At 43.4% G+C, this 12358-nt stretch overlaps 1 protein-coding gene across 1 annotated transcript in view; it reads left to right on the top strand.

The window, feature by feature from the left end:
• The window catches only part of FGD6 (FYVE, RhoGEF and PH domain containing 6), a 173490-nt gene extending 166677 nt beyond the window's left edge, over positions 1-6813 (top strand). Inside the window, exons 20-21 of the mRNA XM_077265145.1 lie at positions 3201-3349; positions 6487-6813. Of these exons, the coding sequence (XP_077121260.1) occupies positions 3201-3349; positions 6487-6523 (186 nt within the window). The 3' untranslated portion in view covers positions 6524-6813. The remainder of the gene's footprint in view (positions 1-3200; positions 3350-6486) is intronic.
• The last annotated feature ends 5545 nt before the right edge of the window (positions 6814-12358 follow it).

Here is a 12358-nt window from a genome sequence, read left to right as displayed (position 1 = left end):
TTGTACATTATTCAGAAAGCATTGAAGTGCTTTTAATTTAATATGCAGTTTTTTTTTTTTTATAGCAAGTGACTGTATATACTAAGTAGGATCTAACTGTAGGATTTATTCCTGAATAGACTTTTTACTTGTATCCACGTTTGTGTATTTTCTAAGGTGATCTTTATTAAGCAGCATATTTTTTCTGCATATTATACTGGTCAATGTACACTACTGTGCAAGTTTTAGGCGCGTGTGAATAAATACTGCAAAAGTAGCAGTGATAAAAGCAGTGATAATAGTTTATTTTTAACAATGAGAAAAATGAATAAACAAAATAAAAATGTAAATTAAACCAGTATTTTTTGTGACCAACCTTTTGCCTTCAAAACGGCATCAATTGTTCTTGATATTGCACACAGTTTGTTGAATGAACTTTACAGGGAGGCTGTTTCAGATATACTGGAGAACTAACCACAGATGTTCTCTGGATGTAGGCTTATGCAAATCCTTCTGTCTCTTCATCTAAACCCACACTGACTTAAAGGGAACCTGTCACCCCCCCCCCCCCGGGGCCTATTAAGGTAAAAGAGCCACCTTCTGCAGCACTGAGGCTGCATTCAGTGAAGGTGGCTCTTATGTTTTTGCTCCCTAATAGCGCTGAAATATTCAGTTTTATAAATTGCGCGCCATACCTGTATTGAGTCCAGGGGGTACAAAGATTTTTTTCTAATATCTAATCTGTATCTTCTCCCTTTCAGTTTCATTCCATTGCTTCTCGTGTTTCCATGTGCAAGTGAGAATTAAGATGATCCCTCTACACTGTGACTTCCCTTCAGATATTTGTAGACCGCTATTAAGTCACCTGTTAAACTTCTTTTTGGCAAGCTAAACATTCCCAGATTCTTTAACCGTTCCTCGTAGGACATACCGTACTTTGCAGTCTGCTTACCATCCTGGTAGCTCTTCTCTGAACTTACTCCAGTTTTTCAATGTCTTTTTTAAAATGTGGTGCTCAGAACTGAACACAATATTCCATATGAGGCCTGACCAAGGAGGAGTAGAGGGGGGATAATTACTTCACGTGATCTAGACCCTATGCTACTTTTAATACTTCCTAGACCTGTTTGCCTTTTTGCTGCTGCATAACACTGTTGACTCATGTGCAACCTGTGATCTATTAGTATACCCAAATTTTTTTCATACGTGCTGTTGCTTGGTTCTATTCAACATATTCTGTAGATGTAATTTTCGTTTTACTTGCCCAGGTGTAGAATCTTGCATTTCTCCCTGTTACTGTAAATGCGTATATACTCGAGTGTAAGCGGAATTTTTCAGTACATTTTTTTGTGTGCTGAAAACGCCCCCCTCGGCTTATACTTGAGTGAGGTGTCCAGAAGATGAAGGAAGAGCGGCAGTGGTGGAGCAGCGGGTCACAGGAGGCAGGAGCCCGCCGCTACGGCTAACTACTGTGCCCACTGCTAAAGAGAAATGAATATTCACTGCACTGGCATATTTATTTCTCTTTAATAGTGTGCACAGTTTCAGCTGCAGGGCGGTCACGTGTGCCGCTACTTAAGAGAGATGAATATTCACCTCCACTCACATGGGCGTGGAGAGAGGTTAACATTCATTTCTATTATGTAGTGGCACACGTGACCGCCCGGCGGCTGACACTGCACGCTACTTATTACTCACTCCCCACTACTTCTGGCGTGGGGAGCGGTGAGTATTCTGGCAGCTGTGCTCTGCTTGTAAGCAGCACATTAGTAAAGATATTGGCCTGCACTATCATATGGCGAGGTGCTGGTGTAACGGGCCAAATGACCCTTAGTCCATTCAATAAAAATTCACCACGCACTCTGTATTTTTGTGGTGATGCCAAAAAATATTTATTTGCAGTTTGTGGGAACAGAAAAAATAGAAGTAGGCAAAGGGCAGGAGAAAATTCTAAAGCGACTACATTTGAGTGACGTTTCGACCTGTCCCAGGTCTTATTCAATATGTCGTTGGTAATTCCTTAGTCATGGAGATAGATGCAGTTTGTATGAGGCCATTTCCCTGATCAGGGTAGTGTGCAAAGTGAGCTGTATAGGTCCCAAGATGAGAAAAATATGGCACTCTGCTTTAAATCACATTACTGGTGACACCAGCAGCAGGAGGCCAGACAAGGTGCGGGAGCACCGCCAGTAATGAATGTGTATATATGTATGTGTATGTGAATCCAGCCTACAGACTGGATTCTGTCACTCTCCCTGCTCCATGCAGATTGTATGTGATACAAGCAGCAAAACACACTATTAGCCCTTAGAAAGGGCTGTTACTATGATGGTTGAGCTTCAGCACCGGTATCAGCACTACAGACCTCCGATTTGTTATTATGTGCACGCCCAGGCCTGGACAAGCAATTTTTCCCTCCAATACGAAGTGTCAGAGAGCTGTGCAATGGAGTCAGTGTGCCGAACTAGGCTGCGCATGTTCTTTTATAACCCCTGATGATGTCACATGTCCAGCCAATCACAGTAATACCACAACCAAGATGGCTACGGCATTACGACGCGCAGGCAATCCCTGGATGCTTATTGGCTGTGTGACAGGCACCAGAAATGTAGGGCGGGGATTCGAGTTTTATATAGAGCACCACCCAGTACTTGCCAAGTAACGAGTACATCAGAGCATCGTGATACTCGAATGATAAGAGTATCAACGTGCACTTTTGCTCATTCCTAATTACATGCTCTTTTCTGGTCAGCATGTAACTAATACTCTGAAACTGGCCAGACCACTGGATACAGCCATCTCCAGTGTGACTGCACTCGTACGATGCTGCAGAGGCAAAGCTGCTTCTGCTTGAAGTGTCAGCACTCGCAGTTCGAAGCAGCAGTGCAACTATGCCGCCGGTCTGAATTGTCAATTTATCCGGAGAGCACCGCTCTCTAACAAGCGGGAAGACGAGAGGCTAGGAGTAGTGTGCGCCTGAAGAATGAAAATGATAGACTTTTAACTATTACCGTAGGTTGTCTAGGATGAGATATGTTCTGGAATTTAGATCATGTAGGGTTGATAGACCTGCCTGTTTTTTTATATATATTAGAGGCATCTGTTAATCTGCTTCTGTGTGCCAAGAAAAAGTAAGCTTTTACTCACTATCAAAGACATTGTGATCCAGAAAGTACACAGAATTCACAGTCGAAAATGAAAATGTTCTTGTATAATTCTAGGACATTGCAGCATTGGAGAGCCAACCTCTTCTAGGATTCACAGTTCAAGTAGTAAATGAAGATATCAGTGAAAGTAAAGTAATGAATCTGCTGCATAAAAATACTTTGTTTTATGCTTTCAAAGCTGATGATGTGCACACTACTGAGAGGTATGTTATCTTACTACATTCGTTTTATCCTTTAAGCCCAATTCACACTTTGCAGTTTGTCGCATTTTTTTCAGAGGAAAAGGGTTTAAAGAAAAAGGAAATAAAAATTATAAATCTTTCAGTGATACTTTTATCTACTTTTGATTGCCGTTTAGCAGCCTTTTTATGTGTTTTTGGTGCACCATAAACACACTGTTTATCAGCATCTTAAATGTTGGCAATGTATATTTCATTAAATTACCACATATTCACTTTGCTTGTACTTATTTAACGCAGCAGATTTTCTGCACAAAAAATGCAGTGCAGCCATCTAGGAAAGTGGCCTAAGAGATCATTCTTGTAGTGAACTTTTTGGATGTGTTTGGTAATAACTAGTGATGAGCGAATATACTCATTACTCGAGACTTCCCGAGCATGCTCGGGTGTCCTCAAAGTATCTTTTAGTGCTTGAAAATTTAGTTTTTATTGCCGCAGCTGAATGATTTACATCTGTTAGCCAGCATAAGTACATGTGGGGGTTGCCTGGTTGCTAGGGAATCCCCACATGTACTCAGCCTGACTAGTAGCTGTAAATCATTCAGCTGCCAGGATCAAAACTAAATCTCCGAGCACTAACAAATACTCGGAGGTCACCCGAGCATGCTCAGGAAAACCTGAGCAACAAGTACACTCGCTCATCACTACTGGCTATAGACAGACTTGGATCTGTGGCTGAAGTTGCATTCTAGGATACTAAATGTTAGCAAAAAGGCCGTGTAAGGGTTAGAGGTTGTCCAATCACTAGATATTGTAAAAAAGTATCAGATCGGAGAGAGTTCAATACCTGGCACCCCCACAGATCAGCTGTTATTAGCTCCAGTAGTGGCCGAATGTAAATGTATTGGAACGGAGATGCGTTGTGAAGCTTCTTTCAATGTGCAGCAGGCGCTGCTGGGTACTGCAGAACAGCTCCTATGCAAAGGAATACACAGCTGCGCATTGCAGCTTCTTTCAGTGTGTTTACATCTGGTGTAAAGAGCCATTTGGTGGGGTGTGCTGAGTGTAGGACCCAGACGGTCTGATATTCATGGCCAATGTGAAGCTTCATTCTATATGTATTCTTTTGAATAGTAACTGTTCTGCAGTACCTGACAGCAGCCACTAAAGAAAAAATGAAGCTGTACGTTGCAACTCCATGCAATGTGATTCCATCCGATTGCCACAAGTGCTAATAGGATTGGTTATCAATATATGTAACCGTATCGTTCACAAGTGTGCCAGGATGACTTGTTACTAAATACGGTATATACGGTAATTGCACAGTTCATCAGATTTTGTCTCCAGCAGCTAATGCCAATGACCATAGTACAGCTTCATTCAGGAGCTGTATACTGTATTTAGTGCTAAGGACAGGAGTTGACAATATCCCAGAATGGGAATTGATTTAGTTCACGCCACTAAATATACAGGTAATCCATAAATCTGCTCTAATGCATAATTTATGAATGGGATTACACCTCAAGTTCACTCTGTGAAGTTTTTTGTTCAAAACAGAATTCCCAGATCTATGGCAGAAATTGATCCATCGCTATACTCTTCATATAGTTAAAGTAAATCTTACAGCTAATTCATGTTGCCAGAACCACGGGAAGCATGATTCAGAGTCTGGCTCTGTAATGTCCATTGGGTATGTTTTTCTATGAAACGCAAATCAAATAGTAAAGCTGGAAAGACAGAAAATGCAAATAGTGTCTTATCTAATAAATGAAATAAAACATTGTAGGTATGCTCACCTGATAGGGTTGTGACAGTCACAGCTCCTCTAAAAGCATGTAAAGGCTGCTGCCGGGCCACCAATAAAATGCCATGCAGAAAAAGAGGAATATGGTGGTTCAGAGTCCATGATGCTCAAGGTTCAAAGGTGTACTCACACAAGGTTAAAGCATGAATGTGGTTTATTTTCATGTGTTTCAAGGTTTCCAAACCACAATGATCAAACTACACCTTTGAACCTTGGGCATCGCGGACTCAACCACTGCATTCCTCTTTTTCTGCATTTCTCTGATACGCTGCAGCATTTCAGATAAAATATACTTTTAAACGCTGGCCAGGGACCATGTGATTCGGATGACTAGTCCAAGGTTTCTGTCACTTGTGGAGCCGAACAGGGTGAAAACACATCGGACCTGCCTTGGACTAGTCACTCAAGCTGCATCGTCCCTGGCTGGCTTTTAAAGGGAACCTGTCACCCCCCACCCCCAAAGGGCGTTTGTAACTAAAAGAGCCACCTTGTGCAGCACTAATGCTGCATTCTGACAAGGTGGCTCTTTTAGTTTGGGTCCCTGGCACTGCTGCAATAATCGCTTTTGAAGTTTATCCCCCATACCTGTGAAATTGTCCCAGGGGCAGGTCTTTTCCCCCTAATCCAGACGCCTTGCAGCCGTCACTCATAGCCTCTGTGCGCCGGGCGCCACCTCCTCTTCCTTCATTAGCGTCCCCGGCGCCTGTGCTGTAAGTTTCAAGGGCAGCGCAACTGCGCATGCCCGTAAAAAAACAACAACAGCGCAGGCGCCGGGGACGCTAATGAAGGAAAAGGAGGCACGCGGAGGCCATGAGTGATGGCTGGGAGGCGTCTGGATTTGGGGGGAAAAGACCTGCCCCTGGAACAATTTCACAGGTATGAGGGATAAACTTCAAAAGCGATTATTGCAGCAGTGCCAGGGACCTGAACTAAAAGAGCCACCTTGTCAGAATGCAGCATTTGTGCTGCACAAGGTGGCTCTTTTAGTTACAAATGCTTGGGGGGTGACAGGTTCCCTTTAAATGTATGTGTCCTCTGAAACACCACAGCGATTCAGAATAAAAGATACCTGGCAGAAAAGACTGAACTTTATCCCCCCACCCTGGCAGTGTACAGGTTTCAGTCACGGGGGGTTGCCTCGGCGTGGGTACAGTCACCACTCTGTGTATAGAGGGCGGCCACTGTAACTGCGCCCCTGCACTGAATGAAAGCTGGCCCTAATGCTCAGGTGCTGTACTAAGTTGTTGGTGATCTGCATAAAAGTACATTGATGGCAGTATGGACCCATGATAACTCTGGGAACATTCTACTTTAGGACATGGAGAGTGACCTTTCTTTTTTGTTTCTTCTCCCATAGGTGGATTGAAGCCTTTCAAGAGGCAACAGTATTGTAAAATCAACATCATCTTGTGACAAGAACACTACAGCTATAATATTTTGGATTATTTTGTATGTTTTCACAATTCCTCTTATCCGTTTTTTACAGTCCTTTTACATCTTTGTATATTAGTCATTTGAACTTTGTGTACATATTATTTATTAATTCACGGATTTGATTCCATAGTACGTTTTCCAGTAGATCAGATACCTGTGAGACTGACATTTTGTACATATAGAAATATTTTATTGGACTGTCCTTGTTTTTATACATATTGTATTTTACATAAATGTTTGAAGAATGTAAGTGTACTTTTTATGTGTTTGTTACTGATGCCATCAAACACTGGGATAGTTTTAACATAACTAAATCTCCAGTTAGGTTAAAAAAAGCAGACAAACTTTGTTCTTCCACTTCTTTGGATTTCCTGGAACCAAAATGAATATCAGCATAAGGGCTATTGCATATGGCTGTATTTTCAGTCTGACTGTGATCTGTCAAAACATCAACTCTCACTCAGACCAATGTTATTCTATGGAGCCATGCATATGTCCGACTTTTTTCTTGGGACCGAAACAGTCCAAGGAAATAATTGCAGCGTGCCAGAGTTGGATCTGATTATCGGATCACACTCTGCCTTGCAAATCAGTGAGTCCGTGGAAATCATCGGACTACATTTGGATGACATCTGAGTGCAGTCTAATTTTCATAGACTGCTAGAATGGAGAAGTTGGGGGGACAAAAATCCTCTGAAAAAAGCTGATTATACTGAGAAATAAACTCTGATCACAGTGTGATTTTTTTTTTTTTTTTATAATTGATCCTGTTCTCTTGGATAAGATAATATATGTTCTTGTGACCCTAGACCAGTGATGGCGAACCTATGACACGCGTGTCAGTGCTGACACGCGTAGTCATTTTCAGTGACACGCCGGCCGCGGCCCCATAGAAATTGCTTCTTTCCCAGGGTCTGAAGGAGAGGAAACTCTCCTTCAGGCCCTGGGAACCATATTAATATGTAAAATATAGAATTAAAATAAAAAATATTGCTATACTCACCTCTCCGACGCAGCCTGGACGTCCGCGAGGGAACCGGCAGCGTTGTTTGCTTAAAAATCGCGGTTTTCCTTCCTTACTTGAAGTCCCGGCTTGTGATTGGTTGCGTGCCGCCCATGTGACCGAGACGCGACCAATCACAGCAAGCCGTGACGTAATTTTAGGTCCTTCAGGATTTTAAAATTACGTTCCGGCGTTGTGATTGGTTGCGTCGCCCATGTGACCGCACGCAACCAATCACAACGCCGGAACGTAATTTTAAAATCCTGAAGGACCTAAAATTACGTCACGGCTTGCTGTGATTGGTCGCGTCTCGGTCACATGGGCGGCACGCAACCAATCACAAGCCGGGACTTCAAGTAAGGAAGGAAAACCGCGATTTTTAAGCAAACAACGCTGCCGGTTCCCTCGCGGACGTCCAGGCTGCGTCGGAGAGGTGAGTATAGCAATATTTTTTATTTTAATTCTTTATTTTACACACATTAATGTTGTTTCAATACCGATACCTGATACCACAAAAGTATCGGATCTCGGTATCGGAATTCCGATACAGCAAATATCGGCCGATACCCGATACTTGCGGTATCGGAATACTAAACAATGGCATCCGATCCGATTTTTTATCGGATCGGATGCCATGCAGGAGGTCTGTGGGTCCAAACAACAGAGCTCCGGTGCAGAGCGTCTAGGCCTGGGACTTCCGGTAGGCCAGGCGCAGCTCCCGGAAGTCCCAGGCCTCTGCGTCGGATCTGTGTTGTTTGGGCGACATTGCGCTGCTCCCTGCTGCGCCGACCAGAAGTCCCAGGCTGCACTTCTGAGGCCTGAGGAGATAGCTGTCTGGAGGCCCTGTGATAGCTGTCTGGAGGCCCTGTGATAGCTGTCTGGAGGCCCTGTGATAGCTGTCTGGAGGCCCTGTGATAGCTGTCTGGAGGCCCTGTGATAGCTGTCTGGACTCAGGCCCTGTGATAGCTGTCTGGACTCAGGCCCTGTGATAGCTGTCTGGACTCAGGCCCTGTGATAGCTGTCTGGGCTCAGGCCCTGTGATAGCTGTCTGGGCTCAGGCCCTGTGATAGCTGTCTGGACTCAGGCCCTGTGATTGCTGTCTGGACTCAGGCCCTGTGATAGCTGTCTGGACTCAGGCCCTGTGATTGCTGTCTGGACTCAGGCCCTGTGATTGCTGTCTGGACTCAGGCCCTGTGATTGCTGTCTGGACTCAGGCCCTGTGATTGCTGTCTGGACTCAGGCCCTGTGATTGCTGTCTGGACTCAGGCCCTGTGATAGCTGTCTGGACTCAGGCCCTGTGATAGCTGTCTGGACTCAGGCCCTGTGATAGCTGTCTGGACTCAGGCCCTGTGATTGCTGTCTGGACTCAGGCCCTGTGATTGCTGTCTGGACTCAGGCCCTGTGATTGCTGTCTGGACTCAGGCCCTGTGATAGCTGTCTGGACTCAGGCCCTGTGATAGCTGTCTGGACTCAGGCCCTGTGATAGCTGTCTGGACTCAGGCCCTGTGATAGCTGTCTGGACTCAGGCCCTGTGATTGCTGTCTGGACTCAGGCCCTGTGATTGCTGTCTGGACTCAGGCCCTGTGATTGCTGTCTGGACTCAGGCCCTGTGATTGCTGTCTGGAGGCCCTGTGACTACTACAGCAACCATCATCCAGTGAACTGTGGGGTGTCATTGGCCATTACTGAGATAAGTGAGAGGGAGGCATCAGTGATGGCGAACCTGTGGCAGTCCAGCTGTTGCAAAACTACAATTCCCATCATGGCTGGCCATTCAAAGCAAAGGCTTTGGCTGTGAAGACATGATGGGAATTGTACTTTTGCAACAGCTGGAGTGCCACAGGTTCGCCATCACTGGAAGAATTCCCCCTCCCCCTCACTTATCTTAGTTCACGGCACCCCACACAAGTTAAATAATAGCAAGACCAACAAAAGAAACCAACTGACAGATGAACAAAGAAGTCACTAAGCAGGTAAGTTAATTCTAATTATACATATTTGTTATTTAAACTATACATGTCGCAAAATTATGTTTTTTTATCAAGGTGACACACCACCCAAGTTATGCTCGGTTTTTTGGCGAATTTTGACACACCGAGCTCAAAAGGTTGCCCATCACTGCCCTAGACTAAAGTTGTCTTTTAAAATGATGCTCTGACATGTCTGTTTATTACATTAGTGGGAGCGAAAGTTAAAGGGGTAGTCTGAAGTCAAAGTAATTTTAATCCTAAATCCCTATCTATTAGTGCTATGAACTAAACTATTTTCTATTATACTTAAATTAAAAATTCCCTATCCTTTACTAACGACACTATCTAAATGATTTTATTTATTTTTTTTAGTTTTTATCCACTTCCTTGACGCTTTGTTATAGAATCCCGGTGCATGCTGGGATACTGAAATTAAGCCTCATCAGGGGTAGAGGCTGTGGTCACTGTCACAGCCTCTGCTCAGTTATTGAAATGAAGCGTCACTAAACTTGTTTTAGGGGCTGGGCTAGCTCCAGCATGATGTGTACACTGACAGCGTGCACTCTGCTAAATCAGCAGTAATGAGCCGGCACCAGAGCAAATTATTAGAGTACCCAGCATGCAGAGAGCCGTGACCTCCCTAGCAGGCGTGGCGCTGGTCTCTGGGTACTCTGACAACGCACATTGTTGACTTGTTACTGCTGATCTGAGCTGGCAGCAGAGAGTGCACAGTCATTGTGCATATCACACAGTGCACATCGCACTGGGACTAGTCCAGCCCCTGAAATGAACGTCACTGATGACTCTTCATTTCAGGGAGGGGGCAGAGGCTGTGACACTGACTGCAGCCTTTCCCCCTGAAGACGCTTCAGTTGAGTATTCCAGCATTCACTGGGATTCTCAAACAAACAGTGTCATCAAGAAGGAAGTGGGCAAAAAATGAAAATCAGTGAAGTTAGGGAAAGATATTACATTTTTAATTCAAGTATATTAGAAAATAGTTTAGATTATGGCACTAAATAGATAGGGGTTTAGGATGCAAATTACTTTGAACTACCTGTTTAACAACCTTCCCGACATGTGCCGTATATGTACGGCGCTGCGGGAGCTGCGTTCCTGCAAACCGCCGTACATATACTTCTTCTATACTAGCACCGATTGTGGACATTTAACACTTATAATGCTGTTTTCAATAGTGACAGCTACATTGCGGAGCATCGCAGAAGGAGTGAGCTCCCTGTGCTCCCATCAGCACAACGCGATGCAATCGTGTTGTGCTTATGGTCTCCATGGTGACCCCGGGCCGCAAGATGGCCGCGGGGTTCTCCAGGGAAGGTGTCTTGTGAGTGCCTGCTCCCTGATTATTTTGACGCTGCTCTGATGCCCTGCAGTGCAGAAGTATTACAGAGTATCAGATCAGTGTAAAGACTACATAAAAATATAGAAAAACACAAAATGTAAAAGATAATATTCCAATAAATACATTTATGTAAAAAAAAAAAAAAAGTACACATTTGGTATTGCTGCGTCTGAAACAAACTGACCAATAAAAATGTCTGACTAGTTAACTCCTTCAGTGAACACTGGGGGAAAAAAAGAGGCAAAAAGCTGTGCTTTATAATCATACAGGCAAACAAAAAGGGCAATAAAATGTGATCAAAAAGACGAACTTAATGACATTTTCAGAGTTAATTATTTATGTACCACAAAAAAACAAAATAAAACATACAGCTTCATCAGCGAATAAATAATAAAGTTTTAGCTTTCAGAATAAAGCGATGCAAATTTTTTTTCCATTAAACCGTTTTTATTGTGTACTTGTGCTGACCAGAAAAATAAATCTGCCTATCAATTTTACCACACTCAGAACGGTATAAAAAAAACAATTCCTGAATTGTTGGTTTTTATTCATTCTTATTCAAAAAAAAAAAAATCGGAATAGAAAGTGATCAAAAAATGTCATGTGCCCGAAAATGGTACCAATAAAAATGTCAACTTGTCCCACAAAAAAGCTGTCATATGACTTTCGGCCGAAATATGGAAAAATTATAGCTGTCTAAATATGAGGATGCAACAAAAAGAGTCTTTTAGTGTGTGACAGCTGCCAAACATAAAAACTCATTATTAATCTGTTATTGCACCACACAAGGAATGCCGTTAAAAATAAATAAAACATATTCATCACCTTATGTTGATTTGTTAATTCTGCCTCAAAAAGATCGCATTAAGACTCGGCTCACGTTGAGCGCTTACACCAGGTTTTCCATGTAAATCTCAAAAATGCGTGATTCAGACCGAAGCCCCTGGTGGAAGATCCCCTATATTGGAGCAGATGAGGCACTGTGGATGCTGTAGAACCTGTGATCCGACAGTGTCCATCTTTTTAGGCGTGCATAAAAGCATGGTCGACCAGTTTTGTGCACTTCTGAAAAGGACACTTTTGAACAGAGGCCAGACTGAGTCCAGTGTAACTCTGCTGCCTCATAATAGTGAATGTATCCATTGTGGGTTTCATCTGTCACGTCACTTGGAGATTTAGATGGAAATCCCAAAGTAAGTGCTTAGCGTAGAGCGATGGATAAATGTTATCCTAAATATTATTTTCTCAATGAATAAATAAAACTCGCCACTCAAGTCTGTCCTCTGTTAACGGAAATATAGAGGGCTTCCATGTTACTGGTAGTACAAAGGCTCTTGAAAAGCAAAATGGCTCCTCAACACCTCCTCCCCCCAAAACATTCAGCAAATTCTGTGTTACCAAATCCAAATACCCCGCTCTGTTCTGAGCTCCAGTGTGTCTAAACCACATTTTGCGTCCATAT

This window comes from Ranitomeya variabilis, chromosome 5 (genome assembly GCF_051348905.1).
Source record: "Ranitomeya variabilis isolate aRanVar5 chromosome 5, aRanVar5.hap1, whole genome shotgun sequence".
NCBI lineage: Eukaryota > Metazoa > Chordata > Amphibia > Anura > Dendrobatidae > Ranitomeya > Ranitomeya variabilis.
The sequence above is the reverse complement of the archived record's forward strand: the minus strand, read 5'-3'. Positions and strand labels throughout refer to the sequence as shown.